Source organism: Ammodytes marinus (assembly GCF_949987685.1).
Source record: "Ammodytes marinus genome assembly, chromosome: 4".
Taxonomy (NCBI): Eukaryota; Metazoa; Chordata; class Actinopteri; order Uranoscopiformes; family Ammodytidae; genus Ammodytes; species Ammodytes marinus.
The window spans coordinates 17,997,239-18,015,456 of NC_137233.1; the positions used below are offsets into that span (position 1 = coordinate 17,997,239).

Genomic DNA, 18,218 nt, shown 5'->3' on the forward strand with positions numbered 1-18,218 from the left:
TGCAACACGCAGCATGGGGAAAGGAAGAATCGTGAGGCCCTGATTCCGCCGTCTTAGTCCAGAACGGGGCGACCCCGCCCCAACTCCTGGTACCTGAACTTCGGTTGAGTAGAACCTACCGAGCATCGAGTAGCACCCCCAGGGACTCTGGGGGAGGGCGGAGGCTGGACGCCGACCTCCTGGCGCCTGAAATACAGCTGTAGCGCAGTGTTACGGCACTGTACAGAATGTGCTGAGAAGCACTGGCCCCTTGATTGTCCACCTGAACGTGGTTGAAGCTATTGGCACGGGGTACCACAGAGGTTCCCGGCCTGGATCAGGCAGAGGTGCACGTCGCAGCGTGCAACTACTGTCTAGCCTGGTCAACCTGGACACTTCGCACCGGGCCTGAAGAGCAGCTGGCCGAACGTCTGGCCTGGGATCACTGGAAGAGAATGGAGGGTCTGTCGACACACCTCCGACTGGGACGACGTCACAGTTGACATCAACCTGCCTAGCTCCCTAAGTCATAATGCAAAGTCTGCAGTGAAGCATCACTGAGGGTCCATGCTGAGTGACCAGCACCTGACCCCTGTATGGTTTGCGACCGAGCCAGGACTGTGTGAGAAAGCAAATTCCCAGATGGCCCACACAGGCAGCAATGTCGTAACTCCTAGTAAGGAGGTCGCCTGAAATCCGGCACTGGGGCCGAGGGCAGCGCACATCGGCTCTCAGAGCCTCGTCTGGGGAGACAACCAGGGATGCTATAGCAGGCTCAATCGGAGCTAACCAGTCCAAGCCCTAACTATCAGCATTGTGCATGGCTGCCAGAGCTCTGCTGTCACTAGTGTGATGGGAGAGAGCCCTTAAATCTGGCCAGCATCTACAGAGCTCTGTGGAATAAGGCTCAGAGGGAGGCACACAGAAACGGATGATTGAGGGCCTGCCGAAAAGAAGGCATTCGTGGGTGCAGATGAAACCAGAGCTTCATCTAACCCCATACTTGGCAAGTCACGGACGGACACTGACCCTCTAGCCGAGCTGCCCACCTGTATAACATTACAGGATGCAGCTGTGGACAGCATGTCATCCCCTGAGTAGGAAGGATGCACAGCCGCAAGGCTACTCACTGCCGCTGGTACCCTGAGCTGGTTGGAGGCTAGCAGGAGAGCTTCTACCTAGCAAGCCTCAGTGCCTGAGGCATGAAACTACGGTTCATGCATGGGTTATCTGACAGTGCTTTCCTCAGGTGCTCACCCCGAGACCTGCAGGGCACTTGTCATGGCCATTCTCCACTGTAGGGAGGCCATCCAGGCATCACAATTATGGTTGTTTAGCATGTCAGCAATTTAGCAGGCTAGGCTAAATGAATTAGTAGCCTACTCAACCGAGCTTCAGGTGCAAGCACCAGAGCAACGGAGCGACACCCTTAAAGTAACAGTGACGGCGACCTTAGGAGGCCTAAGCTGCCCATTGTCGAGCCAATTAAAATATGCATCTGTTAAAGGTATGCAACCGGGCTTCAGGCGAGAGCAACCGAGCCACGGTGCGACACCGCTAGAATAAAACGGTGGCGGTGTAAAACTATGCTGCCCACTGGCGAGCACAATTACAGTAGGCTTTAGGCAATCGAGCTTTAGGCGAGAGCACCCAAGCAACAATGCGACCTGTTGTGCAAAACTATGCTGCCCACTGGCGAGCATAATTACAGTAGGCTAGGCAGTCGAGCTTTAGGCGAGAGCACCCAAGCAACAATGCAACCTGTTGAGACAATTAAAATATGCATCCGATTAAGGTATGCAACCGGGCTTCAGGCGAGAGCAACCGAGCCACGGTGCGACACCGCTAGAATAATACAGTGGCAGCGCAAAACTATGCCGCCCACTTGCGAGCAAATACAGTAGCCTGCGCAGACACGACAACTGTGTGACAGCTACAATAACACAGTGAAGTCCTTTGGAAACATAAGACGCTCACTGGCTAGCAACTAATGTATGCAACCGGGCTTAGGCGAGAGCAACCGAGCCTCGGTGCGACACCGCTAGAATAATGCAGTGGTGGTGTAAAACTATGCCGCCCACTGGCGAGCAAGTTACAGTAGGCTAGGCAACCAAGCCGAGAGCGCACCCACACAGTTCAAATGAATTCAGTTTACTTAAGAAGGGGACAGTGCAAATCAATAAACCACATGACCATACATGGGTTAAAAAAATGCTAGAATTAGCCAATTAAGCTATTCTCTATCTGTAGTCCCCTGGCAGTGTCAGCGGCTCTTGGTAACCCCAGCCGCCCACTGGAGAGCAATCAACGAAGGCTATAGGCACTGTGGACAGCATGTCATTGAGCCTTAGGCGAGAGTCCAAGCAATAATGCGCCTTAATAACACAGTGACGGCCGCATGAGCTACCGCAACGGTGCGACACGGCTATAATAACACAGCGGTGTGAAACTAAGCTGCCAACTGGCGCCACACTACAGCAGCCTACACACGAGCAACAGTGTGACACGGCTAAATAACACGGTGAAGGCGATTTAGGAAACTAATTCGTCCACCGGCGAGCAATACAGCAGCATACAGTGTATACAACAGCATACCAGTGTGTGGCACGCACACGATTGGTGCGACACAGCTCAAATACAACAGTGAAAGAGACTTCTGACCCGAAGCCGCCCACCTGACGAGCAAATTAAGTAGCCTATGCAACCGCTCTAGGCTACTCACAGCGACAATGCTACAAAGTAGGCTACTGTGGCGGCGGCTTGGAGCCCAAGCCGCTCGCTGCTCGATTAAATCAAAGTAAGCAACCGGTCTAGGCGAACTTATCACCCGATCAACAGTGCAACAATGCTAGAAAGACAATAGCCTACATTCGAGCATACAATTAGCAACCGGGCTTAGCGAAAAACACGCAAGCAACGGTGCGAACGAAAGAATAACACGGCGACTGTGAACCCAGCCGCCGCCTGATCAAATCAAGCAAGGTGGAAAGGTGATAGTAGCTTCCGCGGTAGCCTCGGGCTACGCGTAGCCTTCACACTTTACTCACCCCTTACCGGCCGCAGCCAAGTCGAACGAATTGCAAGTCGCAGCCCTTGGTGGTCGAAGTCAAATCGAAGCACCAACCCTTAGGTACGAGCTACTTGCGACAAGCTAATGGTATATTATCACACGACAATGTGTGAGACCTGCTAGTCCGCGAGAAAATAGAAGGAACAGAACCTCTGGTGACTTCCGGAATATATACATTCCCGGAGTCACCCAGGTGTCACAGGTGACTTTGTTGGTATAAAGATCTCGACCTGCGCATGCGCGCGATGGAACATCCAGTGCTGTAAGCACCGCCTCTGGCGGTCAGTAGGAACGAAATAGAACCGCAATCATGGGTAACACTGCCGACCTGACTGCTGTCCAGAAGGCCATCATTGACACCCTCAAGCAAGAGGGTAAGACACAGAAATACATTTCTGAGCGAATAGGCTGTTCCCAGAGTGCTGTATCAAGGCACCTCAGTGGGAAGTCTGTGGGAAGAAAAAAGTGTGGCAGAAAACGCTGCACAACCAGAAGAGGTGACCGGACCCTGAGGAGGATTGTGGAGAAGGGCCGATTCCAGACCTTGGGGGACCTGCGGAAGCAGTGGACTGAGTCTGGAGTAGAAACATCCAGAGCCACCGTGCACAGGCGTGTGCAGGAAATGGGCTACAGGTGCCGCATTCCCCAGGTCAAGCCACTTTTGAACCAGAAACAGCGGCAGAAGCGCCTGACCTGGGCTACAGAGAAGCAGCACTGGACTGTTGCTCAGTGGTCCAAAGTACTTTTTTCGGATGAAAGCAAATTTTGCATGTCATTCGGAAATCAAGGTGCCAGAGTCTGGAGGAAGACTGGGGAGAAGGAAATGCCAAAATGCCTGACGTCCAGTGTCAAGTACCCACAGTCAGTGATGGTCTGGGGTGCCATGTCAGCTGCTGGTGTTGGTCCACTGTGTTTTATCAAAGGCAGGGTCAATGCAGCTAGCTATCAGGAGATTTTGGAGCACTTCATGCTTCCATCTGCTGAAAAGCTTTATGGAGATGAAGATTTAATTTTTCAACAAGACCTGGCACCTGCTCACAGTGCCAAAACCACTGGTAAATGGTTTACTGACCATGGTATTACTGTGCTCAATTGGCCTGCCAACTCTCCTGACCTGAACCCCATAGAGAATCTGTGGGATATTGTGAAGAGGAAGTTGAGAGACACCAGACCCAACACTGTGGATGAGCTTAAGGCCGCTATCGAAGCATCCTGGGCCTCCATAACACCTCAGCAGTGCCACAGGCTGATTGCCTCCATGCCACGCCGCATTGAAGCAGTCATTTCTGCGAAAGGATTCTCGACCAAGTATTGAGTGCATAACTGAACATAATTATTTGAAGGTTGACTTTTTTGTATTAAAAACACTTTTCTTTTATTGGTCGGATGAAATATGCTAATTTTTTGAGATAGGGATTTTTGGTTTTTCTTTAATTTTTTTGCCAAAATCATCAATATTAAAACAATAAAAGGCTTGAACTACTTCAGTTGTGTGTAATGAATCTAAAATATATGAAAGTCTAATGTTTATCAATACATTACAGAAAATATTGAACTTTATCACAATATGCTAATTATATGAGAAGGACCTGTATGTGTGTGTGTGTGAGTGTGAGGTGTGAAAAGCCTTTGTCTGTGGCGGGAAGAGCTTGAGGCTTGGTTAGCCTGTGTGTTCCCCTAAGGTTAAGGTCTCAAAGTATGTAACAAAACAACAATGAATAGTTCAAACTAAGTCAATATACATTTCCAAGTTAACAGTCTTTTAAGCCATGTGTTCTGGCTAAGCTAAGCTAACTGCCCAGTAGCTCATACGATACCAGATGATGATACACAGCGTTTGTTGCAGTGTGAGAGGTTCTGGATCTTTTGGCATGGAACAGGGGTTTTGCTTGGCAGGGTCGGTCTTGATTCAGTTCGGATGAACTGGTGCTTTCTGGATCTTCAGTAGCTGCGTGCGAACTGGCGTTGTTGTCTCTGGTAGTTTTGCTGCCAGCTTGGTCTGGTCTTTGGTTCTTCTGGTTCCTCTTTAGTTGCTTGAAGCAGCAGGGTGGATCCTTGTTCCTCTTTGGTTGAGAGGGGCTTCACGGCTGTTTGGACAGGCCATACTGTAGAGCCTGGATCAGGGAGACCAGAGCTTGTCTGGGTCCAGAAGGTTGAGCTACCCCCGGCCTGGGGTGGTTAGCAAGGCAGGAGTGAGCGTGCTACCTTCCTTGAGGTGCGTAGAGAAGAGCGTGGACCTCCTTCCTCTCTGGGTGGAGGCGAGGAGAAAAAGAGGGTTGCACCACTCCGTTCGGAGATGCAGAGAAGAAGAGCACTGAGCACCTTGGATGGTGCTTGAAGAAGAGAGCGAGCTGTACTAGCTCACTAGCTGTTATCAAACAGCATAAGACTTCTGACCAATGGCAGAAGAGACAGGGGGACACATGCTGGGGGGGTTAGAACAGAGGGACTGATAGGTGTGGCTTTACAAACAAAAGCCTGGCTTCAGGCAGAGAAAGGTGTAAAAACACAGATAATGCCTTGGCTCAAGGCAGAGGAATGTTGGGGGTTTTGACAAACGCTATCCGTATTTAAAGTCACAAGGCCAGTGAATGAAATACATGTACACATTCACTACAACTGTTTGCTGAGGTCTAAACATTCCTCCCCAAGTGTCTCCAAGGCAACATTCATCACTTTACCTTTTATCTTCAGTAACGTCACTCCACCACAATTGCAAGATATCTGAAAATATGACAGACGCTTGTTATTGTAGCATGATAGATAGATTGTTAAGAATATCTCCTTCAGTCGTGTCAGGTATTGTGGAGCTTCACTGAACAGATCTCTTTAGTGCTTTAAGCTTTGATGTTATTAAACACAAAGCTGCTTAATGTTCTCCCATGCCTCGGTACGCCTGTGCTAAATGTGCATTTGAATTGGAGTTGATTGTTTGTGTAGGTTGCAGTAATTATGTTTTGGCAAATGTAATGGTGTGATTGTATTTCTGAGTGCGGCTGATATTTGCGCGTCCATATCTATGGGTAGTTATTATTGGCAGTAGGGGCTCTCTGGGGTTACTGCAGCGTCCTCTGCTATTTCTGAGTGCGAATGTGAAGTCTATTTTCAAGGTTGCCATGGAAACCATTGTATTTGTGGTGGCAGCGATTGGTGCTGCCGGCCGAGCAAGACTCTGCTATTTTTGTCATGAGTCAACACCTGATGTACACACACACACACACACACACACACACACACACACACACACACACACACACACACACACACACACACACACACACACACACACACACACACACACACACACACACACACACACACACACACACACACACACACACACACACACACACACACACAGGTGTTAATCCCTTAATACAGATAAAAACAGACAGAATAACACATGTACAAAATCACATACTCTAAAACATGGACACAAGTAGATACTATATATACTGTTTGGAAGGCGTTATGTGTTACACAAGCATGAGGCTATGTTTCATCTTTCCTCTGTGTTACCAGACATCTTGATACATCTTCACCATGACAACAGCAGTAATTGCTGTCCATTAAATCTCTCCACCCAAGCGCATCATGTTTTCTTATGTTTTGCAGTAAAGGCATGTGTCATGTTTGAAGTATTGACAGGGTGAGCCAGCTGATACTAGCTTTTAATCAGTTAGGTTAAGCCAACGTTTAAAGAACATTGGTTACTATAGGCTCACATGAAGTGTAAAATAGAGGAATCCGACTATACAATTGGTACTGGTGTAATGTTTGATAGATAAATGTTGATTGTGAGTAAAACAACAAAATTGCTATTTTACACTCTGAAAATATGGTTTAATGGCGAAAGGACATATTATTTTTGTGTAGTAATAGTGAAAAATGGCTACATAATGTCCCAATTTAGAGGTTTAAAATATTTATTTGTCCAACTGGCAGTCCAAAATACACATGACATTGTATTGTTAACAGTTTCCCTTGTAATATGTGAAATTTAATCTTAATGATCTTATCTTATGTAAAAAGTATTCACTTCACTATCACAGAAGACACATATAACAAGAAATTCCCCACATTTGAGAAACCGGAACCAGACACTTTTTGCCATTTCTGCTTGAAAAACAAAACATTTTCAGAATAGTGGCAAATATACCAAGAATAGCATTAGGAAAAACGGCTATTTGGGAACTACAATAACCAATCCCTTCAAGACATGTGCAGCAAGTTAAAGCATGCTTTTTAATGGTGCAAGATGTGGTTCTCATGAAATGCAAATGCTGTGTTTATTATCGCAGGGAATCTTACAAATGCAAATGAAACCCAGGACCTAGCAGCTCCATCCTTGCTCCTCCAGCAGAGTAGCCTTAGCCATAATGGCCCAGATTTCATTGTCCTCCACAGACAGAGCAATGAGATGGACTGTATATGAAAAAGATCACCGTGGCAACAGGAGCCCCAGTTTGAGAAGCTGGGACAGTGGAGGCTGAGGCTGGGCCTAATCAATGCCTCACTGTCTCAGTAAATCTTTTACTGGAGGGCACTAAAATCCATGAAATTACTGCCCGTATCATTACTGACTGACAACAATAAATAAACTGAGAGAGGAGCAAGAGATCAAAGATTATATGTGATAATTGTTCACATTCCTATTAGCCTAAGTAAACATGCTTAAAGGCCTACTTCACCGGTTTGAATATGAAGGTGTATTGAATTCTGAGATCCTATGTAGTATAAATGTGCAAAAAAAATTGAAATTGGTTCATCCTAGCCTGAGAAAAGGCAGAAAGAGTGTTTTTTTAACCCTATATTAGTCTTACTGTGACATCACAGTAAGATAAATATAGGGTTAAAAAAAAACCTTACTTTGTAAATATTACTGTGATTTCTCCTACTGTGACATCACAGTAATATTTACAAAGTAATTTTTTTTAACCCTATATTTATCTTACTGTGATGTCACAGTAAGATTAATATAGGGTTAAAAAAAACACTCTTTGTGCCTTTTCTCAGGCTAAGATGAACCGATTTTTTTTTTTTTTTTTGCACATTTATACTACATGGGATCTCAGAATTCAATACACCTTCATATTCCCACCGGTGAAGTAGGCCTTTAAGTCACTCGGAGATAACCTGTTAGGCATTTACCTGCAAGTCAGTGTAAACCAATACTAAAAGTTGCAAGCTGTCCTATTTGGCTGCTATTTATTAAGTACGGGCCCTCAATGTATTGAGGGCCCGTAATTATTACTCTCCACCATACTTATTCTGACTTCTGACTTCTGACTTCTGACTTCTTCTTATTCTGCCTCAAATTTCTAGCTGCTTCTCCTCCCACACCGTTACACGCAGACATGCAAAAATTCACACAACGTGCGTCCCCACCCCCCGGGGTGTGCTATTATACAGTTTTTCCCATTTCCGCTAGGGGGCGCTGTTATGAAGTCCCGACTGAAAGAACTTAGAGAGGCCACGCCCCGCACGCCGTAACTCCGATTGACTTGAAATTTCTCACACAGGTGTGTGTTAGGGTGCTCTACAAAAAAGCCTCTGGGACCATAAAATTTCTTTGGGGAATATTTCCCGCTAATTAGCATAAAGTGAAAAACAGCGTGTTATCCACAACTTTCTGCAATTTGACTGTATCAACACCAAATTTCTCGTGAAGCCCCGGGGGACTACAATAAACATACCCGTAAAAGATTAGTAGGACAACTTGAAAAACATGGCAGCCATTGACCAAAAAGTTTACGCAGGGGCGGGGCTTAATAACACGTTGGCCATAACTCCTTAACCATAGGTCCTATCATCATCAAACTTGCTGGGTATGTGCGGAAGTCATGTGGTAGCATGTCCATAGAAGCTTATCGAGGTTAACCCATAGGGGGCGCCACAAATGTCACCCGACTCCGATTCACTTGAAATTGATTACACTTGTACAGCTCATGGTGCTCTACAATATAGCCTCACGGACAATAGGGGTCAGCCATGATTATTTTTTTCGCCGCCATTGCCCAAAAAGTTTACGAAGGGGCGGGGCCTATACACAAATTGGCCATAACTCCTTAACCATACGTCCTATCATCATCAAACTTGCTGGGTATGTGCAGAAGTCATGTGGTAGCATGTCCCCCTAAACTTATCGAGATTAACCCATAGGGGGCGCCACAAATGTCACCCGACTCCGATTCACTTGAAATTGATTACACTTGTACAGCTCATGGTGCTCTACAATATAGCCTCTCAGAATTTTTTTTAAATTTCCGCTAGGGGGCGCTATAATTAAACCCAGACTGAAGAAAGTTTGAGAGGCCGCGCCCCGCACACCGTAAGTCCGATTGACTTGACATTTCTCACACAGCTGTATGATAGGGTGCTCTACAAAAAAGCCTCTTGGACCATAAAAGTTAACCTGGAAATATTTTCGGCTAATTACCATAAACTGAAAAACAGGGTTTTAACCACAACTTTTTCAAGTTTTACTCTATCGACACCAAATGTCTCACGAAGCCCCGGGGGACTATGACGCACGTCTCCGAAAAATATCAGTAGGATAGCTTGGAAAACATGGCCGCCATTGACTAAAATGTTTACGCAGGGGCGGGGCTTAATTACAAATTGGCCATAACTCGTTGACCGTAGGTCCTATCATCGTGAAACTTGCAGGATACGTGCAGAAGACATGTGCTAGCGTGGCCCTCTAAGCTTGTCGGGGTTAACCCATAGGGGGCGCCACAAATGCGAAAAACGTCATTCAAAAATGCAATGTTTGCCAGGTCACGCCCCTTTCCCCCTGACTCCGATTGACTTATCATTTGTCAGACGTGTACAGCTCGCGTCGCTCTACAGTAAAGTCTCTCGGATCGCAGGGGTCGGCCGTGATTTTTTCCCTTCCCGGATTTACACGGGCGGCCCGTACTTTCAAAATCTCCGCGGGATTTCTAGTTTACATTACGCACCAAGTTATCATAAAAACGTAAAGGTTACAGTTGAACTTAGCTACTTAGAATCAGCTGATTTGTTGAGCTGAGAAGTAAATTTAACTAGCTATCATGCTGACTGTCTGTCTCATCATGCAAACAGTAGCATACAGTACGGTTAGCATTCTAACCATGGATGATGCATATATGGGTCACATGCCAGCATTTAGCATGTTGGCATGATACATTTATTTGTTGTATATATTTGTTTTTAAATGTTTACTGTAATATACTTAAGTTTAGGGCAAATATTTTTTGACCTGGTTGTGGAATAAAAATAGGCAAATCACATTTGGCGATTTCATTCATCCTTTGAGGATGATGCATGTCTGTAAAAAAGGACATGACTATCTGATGTTTGTTTTAATATGCTATATGCATTGTTGTTCATACTTTTAGTAACATCTTTTGTGAGAGTTGGAATGGCAGATACAGTATATTGTCATCCCTGTTCGGATGGCTACAAAAGGTGGGCTGGTAAAATTTGACAATGTCGTGAGGACACTAGGACCCTGTGGAGGCACCAGCTCTGGTCCTCTTTCTCACTGCCTCCTGCTCCATCTCTGCAGTCACTGTGTGTGAGTGGAGGGGGAAAAGCAAAGAGTGAGCTGGTGTCTTTGCAAGCATTTACATCAGCAGCGTCTGAGAAAACCTCTACTGCCACAGCTGAAGCCATTCAGCGAGGAGGATGCAAGAGGCAGATCAAGGGATGTACAGTGAGAAGTACCTCAGCAGCATCCACAGTGATTTATGTCCACTGTGTACCTCAACAATGGGAGCTACACCAGCTTTTCATCCTCAGGGACCAAAGCAGCAGACATCTGCATCAGGAAATACTCTGATTCAGGTACATAATGCTCTCTGCCTTGATCTCTCTTCGTTTTCTTCACCTCCCCACCTGATTCTCACCACTGATTCTTCCTTGTTCTCACCCTGTTCTTCTAATCTGCTGATTATATACTGCTGAGTGCAGCTATACATCTAATTAAATTGTGGTGTGATAAATATAATGTGTGCCTTGCTTCATACAGTGGGTGTACTGCATTAATGATTGAATGAGTAGGCGGTAAGACATGACTAAACCAGGCAGGAGGGTTCAACAGAATTGGGAGTACCCCTATGTGGGATTTAGTGACGTTACTCACCGAGAGCAATCATTCATAGGTTATGAGGGAGGATAGAGCTCAATTGTGACCTGATTGGTGCTGTTATCACTGCACACAGGAGACAGAACATCCAAGGCTTTTGTTATATCTGTGGCATTGAGAGCATTCATGGCAGTAAGCAACTGGATTTCCTTGATCTAACACAAACATATTGCAGCGGCTATCAATGTCTGTTTGTTAAAAGAAAGGCACAGTTATATGCAGACAGTCCTGTGTAACCTATCAATTCCCTCAGGTATTCCATTTGAAAACTCAGCCCAGCAGGGCTCGCCTCGTCAAGTGTGCAAATGCCATTTTAGAACATCTATACAATTAAAAGCATACGTTATTTTTAATCGAGGACCTAAATACTGGGGTATACAATGGCATTGGCCTGTCAGAAATCTGCATTGTGCCTCCTTTTTTGTTTTTAGAATAGCCATTTACAATCAGTTTAGACCGTGGCTATACATATTCAACAAGAGCTCTCACAGCAGGTGCAGATGTGACTGAAAATGGCCATCACCTATTTGGTCATAGGATTAGATTTGGGAAATTAGCAGGCATCCATGCATTACCAGGATTTTTGGCTAAAAAGAGCAGGCTGAAATAATATTTGAGCTTTAAAAATGAATGTGTGTGTATATATATATGCTGTATATATAAAGATATATATATATATATTTTAATATTAATAAAAGTGTTTAGAAGTTAAGAACACATGCACCTGTGCACCTAAAACTTAATCCAAGTGAATCCATTTTAACGGTAGTTGGGACAAGAGGGGAATTCCGCACAAGCAAGCTATTGGAAGAGTTATTTCATATAACCCAGAAGTGCAAATATGCATTCACCCATTACAGAAATACACATGCAAACTCACCTGAACATCTGTTTTCCTCTCTTGTTTTAGGGTACTTAATGACTGATGACAGAAATGAAGTCTCTCTAAATGGACTGGAATCATAAAATCTCCCGACGAGCACAGCATCACCCTGCAAACTAATATAAGGCAGCTTTTAAACCTTTTTTAATCCGCTGTTTTCTGGCCGTACTTCTTGGCTTTGAAGGATGGGTGATGGGGCCTTGACTGATCCTGCCTGCCCACCTCATCCCACCCATCAATGGAGTCAGTGTGGAACTCCTCCCACCCACCTCCACAGCTCATGTCCAACGTGTCCGCCTCCTTTCTACCTGAGGGCTGGGCTCTGTCCCAGTCACTAGCCCTGCTTGCCATGCTGCTCATGGATCTGCTGGCTGTGGTGGGCAATGTGTCTGTCATGGCCGTCATTGCCAAGGCCCCACAGCTCCACAAGTTTTCCTTTGTGTTTCACCTGTGTGTGGTGGACCTATTGGCAGCCCTGGTGCTGATGCCCCTTGGCATGCTCTCAAGCCGAGCCTTCTTTGGGGAGGCCCTCTGCCGGAGCTACCTCTTTCTCAGTGTGTGCCTGGTTAGCGCTGCCATACTCTCCATCTCCGTCATCAATTTGGAGCGTTACTACTACATCATGCACCCTATGCGCTACGAAGTGAAGATGACAGTTGGCCTAGTGGCGTCAGTGCTGGTGGGGATATGGGTCAAGGCCCTAGCCATGTCTGCTCTGCCACTGCTGGCTTGGTTCCTGCAAGGTGGAAGAAGTCCTCTTCTGGAGAGCAGTGCTGTTCCTGGAGTAGGAGGGGCAGGCCCATCTCCCCCTGCTCAGGGTCATAGGCGCTGCTCACTACATTGGACCGGGGGAGGGTCAAACCGCATGGCCTTCATGGTCCTGTTTACTCTGGTGTATTTCCTTTGCCCACTTCTGGTCATTCTTGTTGTGTACTGCAATATGTTTAAAGTGGCTCGGGTAGCAGCCATGCACCATGGGCCTCTGCCTACCTGGATGGACACACCTCGTCGCCAGCGGTCAGAATCCCTAAGCAGCCGTTCCACAATGGTTGCCAGCTCTGGGACGGGGACTGGGACGGGCAGAGCCACTCCGCAGCGTCCCTTTGGGGGCGGAAAGGCTGCAGCAGTGCTGGCAGCAGTAGGTGGGCAATTTCTTTTATGCTGGCTGCCCTACTTTACTTTCCACCTGTATTCAGCACTGGCTGCCAGCCCTCCAGCCACACTAGCCTCTCTGGAGGAGGTGGTCACCTGGATTGGCTACTTCTGCTTCACCTCCAACCCCTTTTTCTATGGCTGTCTGAACAGACAGATTCGAGAGGAGTTGGGCAAGCATATACCTTGTCTGTTTCGTCGAGCAGGCGCTGAAATGGAGGACAGGTTGCCCAGTCGTGAAGGATCCATAGAGGAGAATTTCCTTCAGTTTCTTCAGGGCACAGGCTGCAACTTGGATCCACAAAACTCTCACAGTACCTCAAGTCCTAAAGGGGAGGCCTGCTGCCCCGGGCCTCAACCACAACCACCCGAGCCAGCACAGCCCATACCAATTGATTTTCGTATCCCCGGACAGATTGCAGAGGAGACTTCAGAATTTGTTGAGAGCGAGCAGGCAAAAAACAACCACATATATACAGACAATTAAGTTTTTAATGTCTTTATTTCCTGAAAACAATACACATTTTAAACATTCAGATTAAAACATTGATGTTTTAAAAGGTATTTCAGTAAAAAAAAAGAAAAACGTTTCTCTATTCCTACTGACGGCTGTCCAACAGTTCACTTAAAAGGCTTTACATTGTATCTTTGAAACATTGCACTCATCAGATTCCATCAAATAAATGGTCACGATGACAAAATGACATGTAGTTGTTTGAGATGCATTTCAAAATTTTGTTTGTGAACAGGGAAATGACTGCTGGATTTGAAAACATTCCACACAACCGCTCAGCTCTGTACAGTAAATGACTCAGTTAATTAATATTGATGTAACTTGTGAAAGGCTTTTTTTATTTTTATTTATAAAAATCAACATGAATTCTTCGTTTGATTCTAGGTAACCAAATAGTTTATAAAGCGAAATCTTTTCAGAATATCTCTTTGATCTCGAATGACGAATGAGTGAACCCTTCCTGAAATACACTGGCTCCCTCTCGTTTAATTTCTTTTGTATTCTGCGGTGAAGCAGTGCTATTAGACAAGCTGCCTTTGGTATTCAGAAGTGAAGATTAAATGGTTCCGCACACCAACTGATAATATTTTTGTGACTGACAAATCAATCATTTAGGAGACTGGTAAAAGGATTATTTTTGAAAAGAGTTTTGTAAATTACGGTAATGTCAAAGCAGACAGCAATAACATACAAACAGTTATCAGTAATTAGGGACTCTATTGAGAGAAAAGCACTGCAGTCACTATTGATTGGTAGTAAGGCTTTCATCAATGACAATAACACTCTTAACTCGTATGCCAATCTGATTATAATCGATAAGGAGACGTTCATATTTAGACTCTCATGGAATATGGAATTGCTTTGAGTTGTTTACAGCTAACATCTGAATTTGGTACTGCTTTCTTTGGTGCTTGTCCAAACCTTTTTTTTTCTAAGAAAAGGATCAAACAGCGTTCTGCCATGGGATATATTTATCAGTGCATTTGGATATAGATATTTTAAAAAACAATTTTTCTCTTGATGCACTGCATCCAAATGTGATTTTGTTCCTTAAATTTGGTATATGTACTAAACTGTATGTTTTTTTTAAAACTATAAACTGTATGATGGTTGTGTGTTTCATTTAACATCTTCATTTTATTCATGAGTTTAAGTACTTATGAAAGTATTTTGACACGTATGCAGTAGCTGCTTCTTTGTTTTGATTTTTTTCAGCTATACAGATTTGAAGGAGAACGAAATTTAGATTTGTTTGACTACCCTGATTAGGTTTTTGCAGTACCTCACATATGGGAACGAAAGAAGATTATTTTACAATCCTGTGCAGTTCCGTGTCAAGTACGACTCCTGCTAATGTTGTAAGGATATGAAAGTGATTGGCTTGATGAAGTTTTATTAGAAATGAGGGTGCAGACTTTCGATTGATGAGGAGCTGAAATGTTTGGTATAAATATGATCAAATATAAATGGAAATGTTAGATTGAAACAACATAATATTTCTTACTTAATGTGGATAACAGGGTTTTTCAGATATGTTTTCCATGTTTTTTGAGCAACAATGCCAATCCATAATTCAAAAGCTTGTTCAGCTTGATATCTTCTTTTCATTATGTCTGAAAATCCTTGTGTATGATGTGGAATGTTTGTGTTAGGATTTTTTAACTTTTTTTTAATGCTGTGACAAAAATAAAAAAATAACTTATGCTGGACTACAATGATATGAATGTGTTTAGAAAAACACGTGGCTGAAAGTTGAATGAGAAATACTGTTGTAATAAAGAGTTTCTCTGTTTGTTAAAACATTTTGGATGCATTCTCATAATTGTACCAACGGTATTGAGGCTGCTGTCATGGATAGGGTTGGGTGATACCAAATGCACGTTAACATTTAGGGTCCTTACAGTCCTACAACAACTCAGTGCTCTGTTACTGTATAACTGTACTGATTCAATATGCTAGGCATCATCTCCTGGCTTTGCTTTGATATTCCATTGCAAAGAGGAGAGTGGAAAGATACAGTTCAAACGCTTTGACCTTAAGGTAATTTGAACTTCAAAGGCCAAAGCCAGTGATATGACCTTCAACAGACCAGATACTGGGATGAATGGATGGATGGATAGATAGATTGGTTGATGTAAAGAAAGAACTGCAAAGAAATATGAAAAAATGCATCCTGCCACTGTTTAATGCTGTGATTCTGTTGGAAGATGCTGGTGTGCGACAGGCCTCACACCTCAACGATGGCCCTCAGTCAAACCACCCCCAGCCCTCGCCAGTTTCTGCCATCCCCATGGCAATTATTACCTAGTGACATTTCTTCATGCTGTAGTGGGCGGTAGGAGGAGCTTATTCTATTGGGAATCCAGCCAAACACCCTCCTCTGTGACTTCTTAAAATAAATTCCCTAGACTAAACCAGAGCTGACATTTAGTTTTAGTTACCCCCCCCCCCCCCACCCTGCACACTTGGGATTGCATGTGTGAGTATTTCTCACACTGTCATCATGTTTCCCACAGTTGTTATGAAGAAGTGATGATGCCGATGGACAAGTAGGTTGCCGCTGTATTCTGTGTCAGAAGCAAACCTATTATGAGGAGCAAGAAAACAACAATATAATTTCTTTATTTCAACTAGATTTCTAGGCACATTAACAATATTTCAGAAATTACAGATACTGCTGTAAGAACAACAAGGGGACAAGGCAAATGCATGCCGCATGCTGAATTGATTCCAGCCGGTACAAAAAGAGTGACATAGTAGACATCACCTAGAAACTCACCCCAAGTTGTCATTTCTTATCTCAGACTATATGACAAATTAAAACTGCGAGCAGTGATGACCGGGTCCTCGCACTCCGGTGCTGGAAGCCGTCCCGGCTGGCCTCGGCGCTCCGGGTGAGAGAACGCCGCGGTCTCCTCCTCTTCGGAGCGCGCGGCACAATACCTGTCACCGGAAGCGCGGAAGTTGCCGCGACGCGCTTGATACGGATGCAAGGACGTCCTCAGGCCTGGGCTCTTACCAGGCAGGTGAAGTTTGGAGCACATGGGACATTGCAGAGCGAAATTACAGCGACTTCCTGTTTCGTGGCGATGCCGCCGAGAAACTACGAAGGCCACGGAGCCGACAGAACCGGCTTTCCGTGTTATCATTGTCTCTAGACCTCCCTGAGCTGCTTTGAGGTTGATTTGATCAAGTGTGTAGGACTTGAAGGTAAATAACTAGCATGCAATATTTACTTGACCCAGTAGTCTCACTTTTTCTTAATATTATTGTGTGGGCTTACTCAGGCCTTGGGTCTCATTAAGCCAATCAAATGTTGAGAAGATCAGACTGAGTATAGTGGAGTTACAGCTACTTCCTGTTTACTGGCGAAGGCGTTTTGACAGGTGGCGCTCTCACTTTCTATGAATATTAGTGTTTGGGCTTCCTCAGGCCTTGGGTGTCATTGACCATGACACATTTGGAGAAGATGATACAGAGTATGGTGGAGTTAGGCCAACTTCCTGTTTTTTTGTAGAATATTTCAAATTAAAAGTCTTCCTGTTGATTTTGGGGCGGGGCTTCAAGAGGCTTTTTTGTTTGTCCTGGGATTTTACATTGCTATATGAAATATTGTGCATCTAGGTGTAACACAGCCTGAGTTATGATCAATTAAAGGGTTCATGAGGTCTGTTTTTGATGTTTTTTGGCGAATGACGCGCCGGTGCTGCAAGACGGTGGTTCCGATTAAAACGAGCTTTCGGGTATATCATCTTCCATGTCTGAGGACTTAACCTATCATATTTTGCACAAAAAGTTGTTATGAGTCCACTTTACCCTGCAATCCTGCAGAGTAATGTGGAGTTATGACATATGAGTGAATTTTGGCGAATATTGGCCGGCATTTCGTCATAGTTATTCGGAATCAAACAAAACTTTTTTTGGTGTATCTTCCATGTCTTATGAGTGTCCCTAGAGTTTTCGTTTTGCTAAATATGTTCCTGCTAGGAGTTGTGAATTTTTTAACATTGTGATGATTTTCGAGTCAGAAATTCACATATTTCAAATTAAAAGAGTAAAAACTCTAGGACGAGTTCGTAATTTGTAATATGGCGATTTTAGGCACTAAATCCAAAATGGCCGACTTCCTGTTGATTTTGGCCCTGGACATATGGGTTGCGTTCCGAATCGCATACTCTTTCTTTTTTCTATTCTACATACTACATCCTACGATAAAAAAGAATGTAGTTAGGATGCAGTAGGCATACTATTGGGACATACTTTACTCTCTTATTTCATCATAACATTGCGCCTTGAGCTTGCCTCTTGCTTTTATATCCGTCGCGTCCCCGTTTGTTTTCATATGGAGGCTTCGTCGATGTTACGTTACTTCACGTGCGCACTGGATTGTGGGTCAGAATCGCCCAAATAGGATGCACTTTTCAACACTAACAATCTTGGCCGCATGAAGTAGGACATCCGGGTACTTCTAACCATCCTAAATCTGGCC

At 44.6% G+C, this 18,218-nt stretch overlaps 1 protein-coding gene across 1 annotated transcript; it reads left to right on the forward strand.

The window, feature by feature from the left end:
* Positions 1-12,301: 12,301 nt before the first annotated feature.
* On the forward strand, positions 12,302-13,702 carry LOC307249643 (G-protein coupled receptor 61-like; the record flags this gene model as incomplete). Its single annotated transcript, XM_080026472.1, has 1 exon — positions 12,302-13,702. One exon carries the CDS (start codon positions 12,302-12,304, stop codon positions 13,700-13,702), a length of 1,401 nt encoding a protein of 466 aa, XP_079882598.1.
* Positions 13,703-18,218: the final 4,516 nt, after the last annotated feature.